The sequence below is a fragment of the Bolinopsis microptera genome, chromosome 4 (genome assembly GCF_026151205.1).
Source record: "Bolinopsis microptera isolate Bmic1 chromosome 4, MBARI_Bmic_1.0, whole genome shotgun sequence".
Classification (NCBI taxonomy): domain Eukaryota; kingdom Metazoa; phylum Ctenophora; class Tentaculata; order Lobata; family Bolinopsidae; genus Bolinopsis; species Bolinopsis microptera.
In genome coordinates this window covers 2,611,650-2,629,466 of record NC_087075.1, presented here as the reverse complement: position 1 = coordinate 2,629,466, position 17,817 = coordinate 2,611,650, and the positions used below count along the sequence as shown (strand labels likewise).

At 37.7% G+C, this 17,817-nt stretch overlaps 1 protein-coding gene and 8 non-coding genes across 9 annotated transcripts; 4 read left to right on the top strand and 5 right to left on the bottom strand.

Annotated features, from left to right (window-relative positions):
- Positions 1-296: 296 nt before the first annotated feature.
- LOC134814541 (protein dachsous-like) lies at positions 297-15,970 on the top strand. The gene is made up of 26 exons (XM_063822705.1): positions 297-427; positions 586-698; positions 849-995; positions 1,298-1,401; positions 1,951-2,125; positions 2,497-2,654; positions 2,879-2,997; positions 3,283-3,377; positions 3,764-3,871; positions 4,025-4,244; positions 4,416-4,484; positions 4,859-4,940; positions 6,031-6,202; positions 9,951-10,114; positions 10,261-10,375; positions 10,507-10,607; positions 10,735-10,859; positions 11,400-11,536; positions 11,689-11,776; positions 11,909-12,087; positions 12,208-12,343; positions 12,517-12,880; positions 13,034-13,115; positions 13,274-13,372; positions 13,524-13,675; positions 13,864-15,970. The coding sequence occupies exons 1-26, from the start codon at positions 334-336 to the stop codon at positions 14,555-14,557; spliced, it is 4,092 nt and encodes a 1,363-aa protein (XP_063678775.1). The 5' UTR covers positions 297-333; the 3' UTR covers positions 14,558-15,970.
- Positions 6,287-6,358, bottom strand: Trnae-uuc (transfer RNA glutamic acid (anticodon UUC)). The gene has a single exon. It is a non-coding gene; the product is annotated as a tRNA-Glu (tRNA).
- Positions 6,779-6,850, bottom strand: Trnae-uuc (transfer RNA glutamic acid (anticodon UUC)). Its single transcript has one exon. It is a non-coding gene; the product is annotated as a tRNA-Glu (tRNA).
- Trnae-uuc (transfer RNA glutamic acid (anticodon UUC)) lies at positions 7,253-7,324 on the bottom strand. The gene has a single exon. It is a non-coding gene; the product is annotated as a tRNA-Glu (tRNA).
- Trnae-uuc (transfer RNA glutamic acid (anticodon UUC)) lies at positions 7,563-7,634 on the bottom strand. The gene has a single exon. It is a non-coding gene; the product is annotated as a tRNA-Glu (tRNA).
- Positions 8,024-8,095, bottom strand: Trnae-uuc (transfer RNA glutamic acid (anticodon UUC)). The gene has a single exon. It is a non-coding gene; the product is annotated as a tRNA-Glu (tRNA).
- Trnaf-gaa (transfer RNA phenylalanine (anticodon GAA)) lies at positions 8,785-8,857 on the top strand. Its single transcript has one exon. It is a non-coding gene; the product is annotated as a tRNA-Phe (tRNA).
- Positions 9,345-9,417, top strand: Trnaf-gaa (transfer RNA phenylalanine (anticodon GAA)). Its single transcript has one exon. It is a non-coding gene; the product is annotated as a tRNA-Phe (tRNA).
- Positions 9,643-9,715, top strand: Trnaf-gaa (transfer RNA phenylalanine (anticodon GAA)). The gene has a single exon. It is a non-coding gene; the product is annotated as a tRNA-Phe (tRNA).
- Positions 15,971-17,817: the final 1,847 nt, after the last annotated feature.

The following is a 17,817-nucleotide window of genomic DNA, read 5'->3' as shown; positions in this document are numbered from 1 at the left end:
TTGTGAAGTTTGATCCTTTCTTAACTACTTTTACTTCCATTTGCAGACATCAGTTGCTTGTAATTCATTCAATGATAGGTACGATTATATTATCTCGAATATTGAGGTCTGACAAAGTCTGACTCTTTGTTTTATGTTACAATCTTGTCTCAGCTGTTCTCAAACCCACTTTGTCAGTAATTTGCAAGACTAATTTGACAATTGTCACTTCTAAACAGCCCTATATTTACTAGTTAAGTTTAATCTTAAGTTAATTAGTTAAGTTTAATGATCTTACTAACCAACCTCACACCACCAGCCATGTCTGAAACCCACCACTTGTAACGATTCACAATGCTGCTTCTTCTCCTTCTACCCATTATCAGCTCCTCTGTGGACCAGATAGAGTTCAGAGTACAGGAGAACTCTCCTCCCCGCACTCTCGTCGGTAAGTTTTGGGAAAAGTGGGCTAAACTAAACAGTCATTTTAGTCTTCAGAATGAGCCAGTAACTCTTCAGTAACTCGCCAGTATACTAAACCAAACTTACTTAATGTAAAGTTTGGTGTAGTGGAGACATTAATTCTTAAAATCACGTTTCAATCAGGAACACTGCGCCGAGCAGGAGCTGCTATGTTTACCCCAACTTCTAATATCGAAGAGTTTAGTGTGGATAAGAAGTTCGGAGACATTAGGGTCGTCATCAGCCCTGATAGAGAGGTAAACCAAGTTTCTTTTTTCTTTTCTTTTTTCTTCTTGTTTTACCTTTAATATCAAAGTGATACCGCCAATCTATCGGATCAAGAGTCAGAATTAATAAATTATCCATTAATTTATCATCCTCCAACTTACTCCTTTCTTTCCTCCCAGTCACGTGACAGGTACGAGATGACCGTGGTAATAGTGTTCGACAGTTCTGACGAAATCTCCCGGACCCCGCTAGCTCTATCTGTCGTCATCATAATCACTGATCAAAACGATAACTCTCCTCAGTTCCCTAGGAAAATTATACCCATGGTAGGTTGATATATTTTTTTTGAAGGTACCGCTCCCAACGGTCAAGGTGTAAAATTATTATATACAATACAATTTGAAAATATAAACATAATATCAACACATATTACTAGTCCATCCTGGTATGAGGTTGATGTCGCTGTTCGTGTAGGTTGATATATCATATGTAATATAACCATGTAAATTAACAAATTGATTAGCAAAATTATGAGTTGTCTTAGATCATAATGCAAGCAGAGAACGAGTGCCCTGATATCTGTTTTGTAATTTTACTTCTTCCCCATTTCATGACTGTATTTTCTCAGACGATAACAGAGTCGCAGCCAGTAGGGTTCAAAATACCACTAGACCCTGCAGAGGACCCGGACCTTGGCACTAACAGTACCCAAACTTACCAGATTATCAACGAGTAAGTTATCTTATTGCTTATCTTTCGAAATAGCTCAAATTAGATCTTCATTGATTTATTTCACTGTCAATTTCCGTCACGATAAATCGGAAATTGCCGATTTTACAAACGACTTTTTAAACCCTCCAACTTGTGCACTACAGCTGTATCACTCAGTATTAACAACTCAAGTATTAACCATGGCAGTTATAGTACTTATTATGAAGTTATAATTATTATATTAAGTTATTATTATTATATTACTATAAAGTTCCTTTTTTCCTGTCCTAACTTCTATAGTTATAGTACTTATTATGAAGTTATAATTATTATATTAAGTTATTATTATTATATTACTATAAAGTTCCTTTTTTCCTGTCCTAACTTCTATAGTTATAGTACTTATTATGAAGTTATAATTATTATATCAAGTTATTATTATTATATTACTATAAAGTTATAATTATTATATTAAGTTATTATTATTATATTAAGTTATTATTATTATATTAAGTTATTATTATTATATTACTATAAAGTTCCTTTTTTCCTAACTTCTCTCCACCTCAGAGGCTCCCCGTTTCGTCTGGAGCAGCAGAAGCTGGGATTTGACGACCAGTACTCTTGTAACCTGGAACTAGAACGGTCACTGGACAGGGAGTACAAGGACTACTATGTGATCGAGATTGTAGCGAGTGATGGAGGTAATCCTAGGAGATCTGATAAAATGACACTTCAGATTAAGGTAGGGTTACAGCTGTTGTTTGTGTGACTAATGATGACTTAGTTGTGACTTGGTGTTGTTTGTTTTGCCTGCCAGGTTGATCTGCCCAGTTGATCTGTCAGTCCACGTTAACTCGTGACTTTATTTCTTTATTAGGTCACTTTATTTAGAGTTTAAAATTTCTGATAATTCCTTATATGCGACCAAGGGAAACTGCTCTTTTCAGGTTTAGTAAAGGAAACTATTAGATCATTTTATCACGTGACTTAATTTCCTTATTAGGTAACCATATCACGTGACTTAATTTCCTTATTAGGTAACCATATCACGTGACTTAATTTCCTTATTAGGTAACCATATCACGTGACATGACGTCACTTGCCTCCCATCAGGTAGCTGACGTTAACGACAACACGCCCCAGTTCAACCAGTCCATATACCGGCCCTCAATCTTAGAGAACGCTCCTGTTGGAAGTGTGGTGTGTACGGTGCTGGCTTCTGACAATGATAAGGGAGATAACGCTAAGATTACCTATCTTATCGAGCCGAGGTAGGAATTCTTACCTGTACGATTATAATGTTATCAGTAAATAACGGCGCCTATCTTATTGTATTGTAGTAAAATGAGGAAAGGCGTGGACTTAAAAATTACATAATAATAATGTATGTTATCAATGTGTGGACTGTGGATTAATGGTATCTGTTTAATAACCTTATTATATGTATTATATTAGTATATTACTTATAATTAATTAACTTTTATCTCTGTACCAGGTTCAACAAGGACGGTCTCTTCTCAATAGACCCTGACACTGGTATAATATCACTATCCGGTTCCCTTGACAGAGAGACTTCTTCCTCTCATGAGCTGGTTGTACGAGCTACTGATAATGGTACGTTTATTTGTTTAGTTGCATTCGTGTGTTATACTTCACGACATAATAATGAATAATTTGGTCGACCGCAGTCGGGGAGCCGATTTCCCTGTCTAATTGCATTTCGGCCACGGTCCTTTCGGTACAGATTTCCCTGCAGTATAGTCGGGACGCAACCCCAGGCGACATAAACTGAGTGATAAACTCATTCTCAATCTTTACAAACTTATTAGGTACTAATGTTTTGAGGTTATTATTGATTACCAGAAGACAAACAAATAACTTTATCCGAATATCTCATAGGAGAGTTCCCGGAGAGAACAACAGTTCGAGTTTCAGTGACAGTACAAGATGTTAACGATAACACCCCTCAGATAAATCCAACATTCCTTTCACAGGTACCATTTTTTATTTCTCTCGTGATTAAATACTGATACTCTGGAAATCAGGCCTGCAAACCGATAAAATTTGTAGAATAATTTAGTTGTTGACTTTTGACTCTTTAAGTATTGAACTTGAGAATTCTCGGAAGAATTTGGGGCCCTACATGAAAATGCCACCAGTCGTGAATTTATCGCAAGCAAAACGTTACAAAGTCATTTGTGGTAATTTAACATCAATTACATCGCATGAACATGTGGGAAGATTTAAACGTGACCAAGTAATCGTTCTGCTACTCAACCCTCAAAATAACAGCAACAGCATTTGGGGAGGATGATATTGATAAATAGTACCATTAGATAATTGATTAATTAACTAGCTAATTAAATAATTACCTTTACAGGAGGACGAGGTTGGTATGGTGTCTGAGGCTAGTAAAGTAGGGGACTATGTAGCGCACGTTAATGTAGATGACCTGGATACTGGTGACAATGGAAAAGTAGAACTCACGGTTAGTGATAGAACTTAGACAATTACCTTTGAAAGCTTTCTTCAAATCAATTTGAAATTGTATTTAATTTTATAGACTTAAACTTGAAAACATCGTATCCTGATGAATCATGTTGTAAGTAATTGAACATGATTGTCCCCCTCTACTCTCTAGTTACACGGAGAAGGAGCCCCATTTGAGATAGTTAAAGTAGGAGCAGGGTACGCTATACAAGTGTCAGGCCCCCTGGACCGTGAGTCGCGCGACACGTGGCACGTGTGGTTAGAGGCGCGTGACGGTGGTGTCCCCAGCAGGGTCGCTCACAAGAACATAACTATCAAAGTGGTTGATGTGAACGATTGTGAACCTGTTTTTCAAGAGGCAATGTACAGATGTGAGTAACTTTCTAACATTATACCCTCCTTGTTTATCGAAATCCCCTTTTAGTCTTCAGGTTTCGATTTAAGACTTTTTTAGACTTTGAATATCTGGGTTTTCAATTAGTTTATAATATTTTAAAGCTTTATCTGTAACTACCAAGCTGACAATAGTATCATTATTTTAGGTAACGTTAGTGAGATTGCAGAGAAGGGTACTGATATCGTTCAAGTGACTGCCACTGATGAAGACTTAGGTCAGTTTTGTTCATCCACTTATTGCTCCACTTATTGCTTCAAGAAAAAAACTATACATTATATTAACAGATTTTCGAATAGAAAGATGTTTTACTGATGAAATCACAAAAGAGGAATTTCGTACTTAATTAGTGATATCGATATGTCAATACGTAATAATTTAGATACTATCGATATGACATAATATTCTATTTTCTGCTGCTTACATAGACTATCGTAAGTCAAATTGCCAATGACACTCGACTATTATTAATCTAACCGATAAAATTACAACAGTTGTTTAATACGATATTAAAATTACGTATTTTTCCGAATTCCTCGTTTTCCGTCATCTCAACTTCCGGACTTAAACTAATTTTCTGCTATGTTCCAGGAGTCAACGCTGAAATATCCTACAAGATAGTGACAATAACAACCATTGGACAAAATAACGGGGACCTCAATACACCGATCAGGTACGTTGGTTTGGTTATTAATTACGTGACTGGAGATAGGAGATACCTTAATTCCCAAAAATTTGGGCGACAAAAAATTTGAGCGGGCCTCTCGCCCAAATTTTTTGCAGACCAAATAAATTGCATAAATCTTTTCCGTCTGCTAAATTTTTTGCTAACCAAACTTTTGGCATTTAGCCTGTGGCCCTGAGATCTATAGAAAGATGGCTTTTTCTTCATATCCAAGTGAAATAATATTTGAAATTTTAGTTTTCTAATCTGTCATTCATGGCTTAACCAAGTGAAATGACAGATTTCACTAAAAATGAACGATTTTTAGTGGAAAATCGTTCATTTTTCGAAGAATTTGTGCCCAAATTTTTGGTCGCCCAAATGAGTTCAAATTTTCTGCCCAAATTTTTCGGGCTCAAATAAATTGTGCTCAATATAATGGCACACAAATTTTTGGGAACTAAGGTAGTAACGTTTCCATATAATATGGTCGTCATAACTTATGAAGCTTGTTAAGTGCACCATGTTTCTCTTTCTCTTTCTTTAATGTCATATAATTAAAATATTTGGGTGTGCACTGTGCATGACCCAAAACTTCCTTTTAATGACCATATTTTGTTACAATATTTGGTGGAGTGCGCCAATTCCTAGCGGACCTGCGGACTGCGGGACAAGCTGAACGTCCGAACAAGCATATTGCACGGAATATTGTCGTTAATTTGTCTACTTTCCTAAACGATATTCTCCATTCTTTAAACTGCTTAACCTTTTCACGTAAGCAGTGTATTTAAACCTCTTGTCAACGCGCTATTATATTTACACGGCGTGTCAAACCACAGGTTATTATTATCGTGTGCCAGGGAACATTCTTTGTGAAATTCAACATTCACTGTGATAAATCGATTGGGCCTTATATGGCAGTGCATTTTCAATAATCATCAATGGCTATTGGCTATTCACAAAGACCTGTCCTCTTGGAATTGTGACAAAACTCTTCGTAATTACCAATGTTATTGAGACTTTTCGTAAATCGCAATAATTGATAAAGATTTCACACAGTATAATGAATTCAGTGTGATTTCACCGACTATAATTTCAGTTTCTCCATCAACTCAAAGACTGGTGTGATCAGTACAGGCTCTCAGATAGATCGTGAAGCTAGAGAGTCTGTAAAACTCACTGTCGAGGCACAAGATGGAGGCAATCCTACCCTAAGGTCGAGATGTACTGTCATTGTCGATATTATCGATTACAACGACAACGATCCCAGGGTAAGTTTTGGTAGTTGCTTTTTTAAAGTTGCAGTTGAACTTGAATTATTAGTTTTCGAGCGCGATTAAAGTTATCAAAACACGTTCCCACGCCGGGAATCGAACCCGGGTCTTGTGGGTGAAAGCCACAGATGCTAGCCCCTACACCACGTGGGAGATATTGTTGGAGGGTTTAGTTGGAAGAATTTCTAAATTGAAAAGCATCGGATATATGTAGCTTCATCGATGAAATAATGACCATGGACTTGTCAGTTGTCATCTAGGTGTCCGAACTATTATTGGAAAGAGAAAATAACACTTATTTAGCTTCAGATTTTAACATTCACGCGATTAGTTATTACATTCTCTTCAAAATACGTTATCTACACATCAGCTTCAGGGTTACATAACTCCACAGTCCACATTATTCGCTGCTATTAGCTATATGATAAGTATCGAGGATTAAATAATTTATGCTGTACTCTTCTGAAATTGAAAGTCATTATCCACTGATAGATAATTGGTGTCATCAATTGTACATTACATCATTTCTCTGAAAAATCATTGTAAAATAAATTGTGGGATTGGCAAAACACGTTCCCACGCCGGGAATCGAACCCGGGTCTTGTGGGTGAAAGCCACAGATGCTAGCCCCTACACCACGTGGGAGATAACAATATAAAGTTTAGCTGAAAGAATTCATAAACTCAAAATCATCGAAAATAGCTTTAATAATGAAATAACGCGATATGATATCTAGTTGTGCTTAATATTTGACAGATAAAATACCATTACTTTTGGCTCAGATTTATGTATTCACGTGATAATTTATTAAAGTTCTAAACCTACACAGTGCTATGTAGTTTCGGAGCTACATACCTAGTATATAGTAACTACACAGTTTTTGTCACTTTACCCAGAATGCCACCAAAGATTGGTCGATACGTTTATGTATGCTCTCCTCTTTTGAAAGTCATTATCTATTGATATGTATGTATAATTTATTTCATAGATTGTACGTTGTAGTCATTCTCTGAAAAACTTTATGATTTTGAAAATTATCAAAACACGTTCCCACGCCGGGAATCGAACCCGGGTCTTGTGGGTGAAAGCCACAGATGCTAGCCCCTACACCACGTGGGAGATTTGGAGAAAAGGTTTGGCTGGAAGAATTTCTAAAAATCATCGGACAAAGGCTGAAGCTATATCGATGACATAACGCTTTAACGGCTGTAGACTTGTCATCTAGGTGTCCATTGTTACTTAATTTAGGCTTTCCCTTTTGAAGTCATCATCCACTGATATGTAATAAGTGTTCATTCTATTCTTTCTCTGGAAAATCATGTAATTGTAAAATAAATTGTGGGATTGACAAAACACGTTCCCACGCCGGGAATCGAACCCGGGTCTTGTGGGTGAAAGCCACAGATGCTAGCCCCTACACCACGTGGGAGATATAAAGTTCTAGAATAGAGCAAATTTAAATTCAATAGCATTAATTATAACAGATCGATGACATAACCGGCAAGGTTCTCCAAAAGAGTACGACTATTGTGCTTCAGATTACTACACTAATGCTACACCCACTTATGCTATGAAGTGTTTGTTCTCATCGCAATATGTAGCCTCGTTAGTGCAATGCTCTCTCAAAAAGACATCACTAGAAAGTGTTTGTCGCTGTTCTCAGTATGCTACCAATTATTACGCAATACTTGCTCTCTTTTTGAAAACTCATTGGCCACTGTATTTAATGAGAGTCATTAGATTGTAATTGAACTCTCACTCCATAAAGTCAAATATCTATTTGGTCACAAAATAAATTGCAAGAAATATCAAAACACGTTCCCACGCCGGGAATCGAACCCGGGTCTTGTGGGTGAAAGCCACAGATGCTAGCCCCTACACCACGTGGGAGATGATTTCAATGGAAATAGAACAACTATATATATATTGTATTGACACATGGCGGATGTACAAATTAGCGCGCCACCATATGATTATATTTGAAGAAAATGCGACTGTAATGTAGCCGAAATAGCTCAGTTAACAAATTAGCGCGCCACCACATGAATAAATAAAATGCAAGTTTAATGTAGCCGAAATAGCTCAGTTAACAAATTAGCGCGCCACCATATGAATATAATTGAAGAAAATGCGAACATAATGTAGCCGAAATAGCTCAGTTAACAAATTAGCGCGCCACCATATGAATATAATCAAAGAAAATGCAAGTACAATGTAGCCGAAATAGCGCCACCATATGAATATAATCAAAGAAAATGCAAGTACAATGTAGCCGAAATAGCGCCACCATATGAATATAATCAAAGAAAATGCAAGTACAATGTAGCCGAAATAGCTCAGTTAACAAATTAGCGCGCCACCATATGAATATAATTGAAGAAAATGCAAGTACAATGTAGCCGAAATAGCGCCACCATATGAATATAGTTGAAGAAAATGCAATTGTAATGTAGCCGAAATAGCTCAGTTAACAAATTAGCGCGCCACCATATGAATATAATTGAAGAAAATGCAAGTACAATGTAGCCGAAATAGCGCCACCATATGAATATAATTGAAGAAAATGCAAGTACAATGTAGCCGAAATAGCTCAGTTGGGAGAGCGTTAGACTGAAGATCTAAATGTCCCTGGTTCGATCCCGGGTTTCGGCAAGCTTTTATCTCCCACAGTTATATTATGTTAAATTCATTCTAATTTTATTCAACGGTCAATTACTGCTTCCAAGTTAACGCAGCTCTATGATACGTGATCAATGGATCATCGAGCATTCGAAAGGGTCTTACTGCTTAGGTAGTTTAGAGTTTATTGGTAAACCCACAATACAAGAGAATTCAGAATTCCCAACTTTTATTAATCAAATATGGTTTTTTTTGTTACTCTTTCGATTACTCTTTTGTTGCTGGTATCATATATGAGGTACACTAATTACAGCACTGAGCACTACAAATCTATTACATTTATTGAGTATTATGACGTAATGGGATGGAAAAGTTTTAACCAGGTGTACCTAGTCCACACCCTAGCTCTATAATATGAAGAGTTTGTTTCCCTTCTAGATGAAATGAAAAGCTATATTGTACACTTCTGTTGTAAATTGCTTTCTGAAATCGACGTCACGCCGGCCCCTTTTATACCATAGCCGAAATAGCTCAGCTGGGAGAGCGTTAGACTGAAGATCTAAATGTCCCTGGTTCGATCCCGGGTTTCGGCAAGCTTTTGCCCGAAAGTGTTATTGATAAGAGTAAGCAATGTAATGATTATACCGAATTAATTGGATAATTTTTCATTACCAAGTCCACTCGGATGTTGGTACCAGATCAATGGAATCCTACCTTTGTATCGGTGTGTACACTATTAATATTTAATGAGGTTGAAACTTCTTTCTATGTCCACTTGTTTCTGAAATCGACTTCAAGCCGGCCTCATATATCTCGTAGCCGAAATAGCTCAGCTGGGAGAGCGTTAGACTGAAGTTCTAAATGTCCCTGGTTCGATCCCGGGTTTCGGCAGTCTTTTGTCTAAATTATTCATGATATTAATTAGGGATCCCGGGAAATTTGTCGTTATATTCTCCTCTCATTCAATTGATCGGCTACTTCTTATCTCAAAGCTTCTGCGATACTGTTACATATTGTGATCAATGAGATAATGCCTTTTCCTGGGCGCGGTTCATTTTAGAGTCTACAAATTTGTATCTAGAATTCTAGAACACACATATTTTTACTTGACCATTTTCCTTATCAGTTTGCACAGCGACACTACACGACCCTGGTGAGAGAGGACGCTATGATTGGTTCGGAGGTTCTGACAGTTCATGCTACTGACGCTGACGCTGGCGGTCTAGCCCCCCTCACTTACTCCATCAAGGATTACTACAGTGCAGCTAGGAGCGTCTTCGCTATTGATCCGTTAGTTTGAAAATAATTTGTCAAACATTTTTAGTCTCTTCCTCAATACTGATGAGTATTTACCGGTGCATTGCCCGATACCCTAATCTAGCTAATTTTGATACTTTAAATTTTAAAACGACCTCTAAACAGTGTTAATGTTTCAGGAGTACGGGTGTTATTACAACCTCAGCTGATCTGGATTACGAGCAGCAGAAGAGTTATAACCTGGTGGTTGAGGCTCACGACCATGGTGGACGACGGGGCGTTACTTCTGTCGAGGTCAGCTTCACTCTTGTGTGACCCGATTATTCCGATTAGCTGTTCAAAACACTATGAAGATATTCAATTTTCATTGTAACTCCAACTTTCAAGTAGTTTATTTTCGGTTCTACCCTCTAATCTGACCCCAGGTATTGATAAGAGATCTGAACGACAACAGTCCCCAGTTCTCTCAAGCCACCTATAGAGCTAGTCTCCTCCACACTGTCCTCCCCGGCACCCTCGTCACTAGGTCAGTCTAATCATATTTTCTGCTTCTTTCACTTTTACTTTCTAGTTTCTCTCTCTTAATCTTATTTTATTCCCGCTTTACAATTACCTTCTTGTTATAGTGTTATTAACCCCCGTATTTTTATCAGAGTATCAGCGTTTGATGTAGATGCCGGTCTAAACGGAGTGGTTTCCTACAGTATTCTCCAGGGAGCCGAGATGTTTGCCATTGAGCCCAAAACTGGTTTTATCAGAACTGCTGTGTCACTACGAGGTAATTATCTACTAATTGTATTGGAATCTATTAATTAATACGAAAAGTATCACTGAATGAGCTTGAAAAGAGTTTGTATTGTGATTTTGATCTCCTGTCGAACACAGTACTTGATGACAATATCAAGGTACAGTGAGACTAAGTGGTATTTTCAGGTCAAAGCTGGCACCCCCAACTTTATATCTCAGAGGGTACATCATTGAGCAAATTTTGCACAAAATCTAAAAATCTCGCATGAATTTTAACGGTACCACTACCAGATCGTCAAAAAATTACATTTCAGGACAACTTATTTTGACTGTTAGAGCAACTTTCAAATGCAACCAAGCCTATGTTGGATGCTCGTTATACCTATTCTAACAGACAATTTATAACTCTTATGTACTTCTAAATGTACTCTGATGTACTCTCAAGTGTACTCCTAGATGTTGCTCGAACCTCTATTAGTAATGACAGTCGGATATTTAAACAAAAGTATGTTGCCCCCAATATATATTAGAAATGTTACTGTACCCGCTCTGACTCTAACCCTCTCTACAGGTCTTACAAACGTAACAGAGCGGCTAATAGTACAAGCAGTAGACGGAGGCAGTCCTCAACAGAGCAGTGTCTGCAATATACTGGTGCTTATCGGCAGTCTCAGCACTATCGACCTCAAACCTATATTTACCAGCCAGGTTTGTAAGAGATTAATTTGGAATTTTAGGAATGTTGAAACTTCAAGAATCTTGAGCATCGGACGAGCTTTTGAGCTGTTTATTAAATAATAATCCTACTGAGGATTGACGTTGTTTAATGTTACGAGAAGTAAAACCCTTTGTTCCTCCAGGAGTACAGTATAGATGTAGCTGAGTCTCTAGAAGTTGGACACGTGATAACCACCGTATTCGCCAGATCTCCTGATCCCGACTACTCAGGTACGACTCCTCTTGATTTTAAACAACATTTAAACAACATTGTCCGTACACCCGGGGATCTGCCTTAAACGATGTTACCTGATACCCTCAAATACACCCGAACTAAAAGTGATAATCTCAATGTCTACTCAGGTTCAATAAAGTACACGATCAGTAAGTTAACACAGCAAGTACACGACAGCTTTACTATCGGCGAGGACTCTGGCCGAATTACCAGCAAGTCTACTCTGGACAGAGAAACTGAGGATTTCTACAACTTTGTGGTGGAAGCTACTGATGAGTTGGGGAGACAGGGGATGGCTGCTATTCAGGTTAGTTCCGCAGAGGATATGAAAATTATTTTTTGTTTTATTCATGTGGCACCAAATTTTCAGATTTATATAACTAATGAAACTAAAACAAACTCAAACTTCATGGTGTTCATTCTGCAGGTTACAGTAACTGATGTTAACGACAATAAGGCCCAGTTTTCTGCTACTAGCTACCATTTCTCTGTCAACGAGAATCTTGATGAAGGAGTAGTTGTGGCGCAGATCACTGCTAGTGATCTCGATTACGGAATAAATGGTACGTTTAGAAAAATTCTCCTGATGAAACTTGAAATATATTTCGACGTGAAGAATACAAATTTCGAATTTAAGGAAGAACACAAGGAAGAACACAACGTGACCTTACATTTATGTTATATTCAGTTATTTATTTATTTAAGCGAGTCACTAAATAAACCTCCTCCTCCCTAGGTTTAGTACAGTACCTGATAGTACACGGAGAATCAGACCTGCCCTTCAACCTGGACTCCTACACAGGGACCATATATCTAACGGAAGAATTAGATTTCGAGACAAGAACCAGTTACCAGTTCACTGTCCGAGCGTTCAATAAAGTGACTCCTAACTTCTATCAGGAGACTCCTGTTAGAATCAGTGTTTTGGATGTTAATGATAATTCACCACTCTTTGTCCAGTCTCACTTCCACTTCAACCTTCTAGACTCTTCTCTTGATAATGCAGCTGTGGGGGTTGCCATGGCTACTGATGCAGACAGCGGGAGAAATGGAGATGTTTACTACACATTACAACCCACAGTCAACAGCCATCTGTTCGAGTAAGACAACTTTTAGTGCAATTGAGAAACTGATTGAATTCGACAGTATTTTGAGCTAAATTAGGGAGCTAAATTTGAGCCAAATTTAAAATATATTGTGTGATATTTTGTGATAATATGAAATTATCATGTGATAATATGAAATTATTACAGGGTGGACTTGAAGACAGGAGAGATCAGAACTGCTGTGGTGTTTGCAAACAGAGCAGATCTTCAGGAGCAGTATAATCTTAAGGTATACACTCGCCCTTCAGCTAGTCCTACAGCCAATAATCAATTACACTGGCATGAATAACAACTGTATTAGATAACAACTGTGGCCTGTAGTAACCATATAAGTTAACAATCGTCCCCAATAACAACTATGGTTAGCTAACAACTCCTGTTCTTCAGGTGCTGTGTCGAGACCGCGGTGTGCCCTCACTAAACTCCTCTGCTCTTGTTACTGTCGAGGTTTTGAGTACTGGTCAGGTGGTCGACATTCTTCAGCAGGTAACTCTTCACTTTTATTCATTATTTATTTATCTGCAGATCCTTGATATACTACGGTTGAAAAGTGTGTAAACGTTGGTTCTAATAACTGAACTAATAACTTGTAAATATGGGTGATAGTTATGAGTTAGTTATCCATGTTCATATTCAGGTTTTATCGAATGATGCCATCTCCCGCAAAGCCAAGTATCTGATCGTATTCTTCGCTGCTGCTTTCCTCTTCTCAACAGTTGTCCTAGTGTGTTTCATCAAATACCACAGAGACAGGAAATCTAAGTACAGGAATTTAACGCAAATAGACAGGTTAGCTTAATCTCTACGTTTGTAACTATCTACTTCAATTATCAAAACTTAAGACTATTCATCAAAACAAAATTACAGACTGCACGAATTTGTCACATACACCATTACTGTTACATACAATGTATAGTGTATACAATGTACACAATGTACACACAATGTATGTCCACTAATGGAATGTCCCTCCCCAGGAAGTACGACCCACCACCCGCACCCGGTCCTGCTCCCATGAAATCCTCTGAGAACCTAATGAGTCTAGGGGGAGGTGAAATGATGGGACTCTCCTCCGATACGCTCCTCTCCAGACCCCCCAAATCCACGTGCAGCAACAACTACAAATATGTGGAATGCGGCAGTTACTGTCCTTCTATACCTGAACGAGAGTACAGCCAAGAAATCATATCTACCAGTTTCTTTGCTGATAACAACCATAAGACGAAGTTGTCCAGGGAGTCCCTCCCTCCGCCTCCTCCCCCAAACATTCCCACCTTCAGCTCCAAAGAGTGTTTGAATTTTAATCCTTCCATCAGTTCTAGAATACCCGAGACTTTGCTACCTGATTCACAGCAAGTCACTTCTCGGTCAGATTTGGGGAGTAGTTATGATTTGTCGCCCGCTTGTTCCAATAAACAATGTCACGATAACCGTTGCCATAGCAACGAGTCGGGTGTAGCTAGTGGACTTGGTTCCACGCCGCCCACCAGTGAAATTAACTTTCTTAAAAAAGAGCTGGAACTGAGAAAGGACTCTTGGATGTCGAGCGACGATAGCTTGTTTAAAGTTAAAAACCCTGCTAGCTCCTTACAGAGTCTTCCAGGACAAAAAGTAAATTTAAATGATAAAAGACAAGTTCGGTTCCAGAAACTCAATGATAGCTATGTGTAGTCTGGTATTTTTAGATTTTGTTTTTTTGGTACAATTTTAGGTTATGGCTCACTTTAAAATGAGGTCCTATGACTGATACTGGTATATAGTGTTGTTTTAGGTTATTTAACAGTATGTATACAACTTTTATTACCAAGCACTGCTTTGAATCAATTGTATCTACCATTTGAATTGGGCAAAGTTAGTGAATTGGAAACTGTTCTGAAAACAGGTAGATATGAGTCAAAGCATCTTCTAGAGTGTACCTATTTCATTGTTTATTGTTAATTATTTGTAACTTTTTTCAAATTGGTAACAGGATTGTGATTGTATTTGTTTAACTTAACTTAATTATGAGTTGCCACAGGGATATTTCCAACTTTAGGTTCGTAAGAAATAGCACATTTCTTTATCTAGGAATAGAAAGAAAACAATTGTTGCAAGTTTTATTACTATGAGTTTTTTAAATATTCTTAAGTCGGGATTATACCGTCTTTAAGCCTTTGCCTGAACGATGAACTTACTAAGGTTTCCAACTAGAATTATCTCCTTAAAATAATAGTATTTGCAAAAAACTGAATTGATTGCAATTTTCCCTGGGAAAATTTTTCCCAAGACGCCCATGACCTGGTGTACTGTTTACACTTCCTTAATTTGTCGGGTTCAATATAATTTAATGGGTCGTTCCCCCCCCCCCCCCCCTCCCCCCTCCGTAATCAGTTTTACACATAGCTATTGTGTCCAAATTACACTAGCGTCATCATTTAGAAATCCCCTCCCTTGGCTGATTACGTAAAATGTGAACGACCCCATATAATGTAATGGCTTGTTCTAGAGTCAAACTTATTTTTTGTAAATTTTGATACATTTATTCGTAACGTTTTAGACCGAAAAATCAGATTTCCGATTTAAACTGCTTATTGTGAGTTAGAAAGGAGCTTTAGAAAAATTAAGTTAAAATTCTTGAAAAATGTTTTTAATTATTTACGTTTAACACAAAAAAGAAAGGCCAAATTAAAGTTAAATTTAAACGCGTTGTTTATGTCGTGAAACTGTCCATAGGTATGAAAGTTCTAACTAATTAGTTATACAGATCAAACACTCGTATGGAAGTACCCATTTATCATTAATGTTTATAATCATAATATTATTGATCTTTCATTGTCAAAAGTATAGGCTCTCCTTATATATGTACTTTCCATTTCAAAGATCCTCAATCAATTTTTATATAATTTTTACCTAAAATTAGTGTATTTCTTTTTGTCTCCGCCAGACTAAATAAAAATAGAGATATGTACTTATTCGATCTTCAAAAATATCGTACTTTCAATTAAAATAAACATCCAAAAATGAGACCCTGGCGATGGTACGCTCTTCCCAATTTTGGGTTTCGGTACAACTACAAATATATTTATAATTATATGTTACTTATGGGTCCGGCCAGTCCGGGACTCTACGGCGTAAGACTCCAACCCTAACCCATATTCTTCCACGGTACTTTTAAAAGTACGGTTCATAAACAGTGACCTAACTTGTCTCGTGACAAATATTTTTTGATACAGTTTTTTGCATTAGGTTAGAAAAGGTCTGCTGATGATTTTAACACCCTGGCCAGATGGTTAAAAAAAGCAAGAAATTTATAGGATGTTGGCAAAGGTGGTCAAAAATGGTACTTTGAAAAATGGTAAATTCTCGGTACCACCAGCCAATTCTCCAACTTTGATGGATCCCAAATTTGTTTTTTTAATATTGCCTAAACGATTGTGCAATAAATAGGCATTAATGTGGGGCGACATAAAAATCATAAATTGCCTCTAATTGAGATGTTAATTGGGTGTACTTTCAAAAGTACATCATTCTAGACAATGATGTACTTTTAAAAGTACGTACTTTTAAAAGTGCATTATCTTCGAATATTGTACTTTTAAAAAGACAGGTTTCACGAAAAATGTACTTTTAAAAGTACAGGTTTATAATATATATAGACTACACAATGTGTGCTGGCATGATTAACGTCGGTAAGACGGTAATGGCAGGTAAATTGTTCTGAATCAGAACGGAAGACACAACAGAAACTTTCTGTTGTGACTTCTGGGATTTAGTCGATCTTGAAGGATCCACGTTTCCACCCGGTTATTCCACGTCTTCCAGAGCGGCCTTCAATATACTTTTACTTAATGCGGGGGGTGGGTCATATTTTCTTCCAAAACACAGTTAGTACTTTTGTACTAAGTGGTGGGTCTGCTGCTCATTTCCCAGAAAATCAGTTAGTACAAGGTACTAAGGGGGTGTCCAACCCCAAAAAATCCATTTTACCTCAAATTTCAATTTTGGGAATGGGTTTTTTTTGGGATTTGAGGTTTTTTTCCTTTTTTTTTGGGTTTTTTATTTTGTTTCCTTTTTTTGTAACTTTTTATTTAATTCGACTGCATTGAAAACAAAACCCCTATTAAATAGTGGGTAGACTTTGTCCATTTCCCAATGTTTAAAATTAATGAGCTGTTTAAAGCAATTTATGGGTGGGTATCTTATTTTATATACCAAAACACAGTCAGTACCGTGATTTCTCAACAGTTAGTACCGCAAAAGGGGTGGGTGTCCTAAATATTATCCGAAAAAAAAAAGTTAGTACCGCGAAGGGGGTGGGTGGGTCTTTTTTGTAAATTCCAAAGTTGCACTTAGTCGACGTCACGTACGGCACTTGGTACCTGATCCCCCCCCCCCCCCCCCCCCCCCCCCGCTTAATGTTCACAATCTTAGATCTTGTAACTGGTCTCCGAATTCCGATGTATGTTAACTATTAAATACTGACATGATTGTGTGCCATCAGCATTCAGCAATCTGCTGTTCCAACATAAGATTCCTTTCCTTGTTGTCTATGCATTTCCTCAGCTGAGTTGTTCTGTTCCTCTAGAACTCTCTCCACCTCTGCTACTCTCTTCTGCTCCTCTAGAACTCTCTCAGCTTCTGCTACTCTCTCCTGTTCCTCTAGAACTCTCTCAGCTTCTGCTACTCTCTTCTGCTCCTCTAGAACTCTCTCAGCTTCTGCTACTCTCGTCTGTTTCTCTAGAATTCTCTCCACCTCTGCTACTCTCTTCTGTTCCTCTAGAATACGCTCAGCTTCTGCTACTCTCTTCTGTTCCTCTAGAACTCTCTCAGCTTCTGCTACTTTCGTCTGTTTCTCTAGAATTCTCTCCACCTCTGCTACTCTCTTCTGTTCCTCTAGAATACAATCAGCTTCTGCTACTCTCTTCTGCTCCTCTGGAACTCTCTCAGCTTCT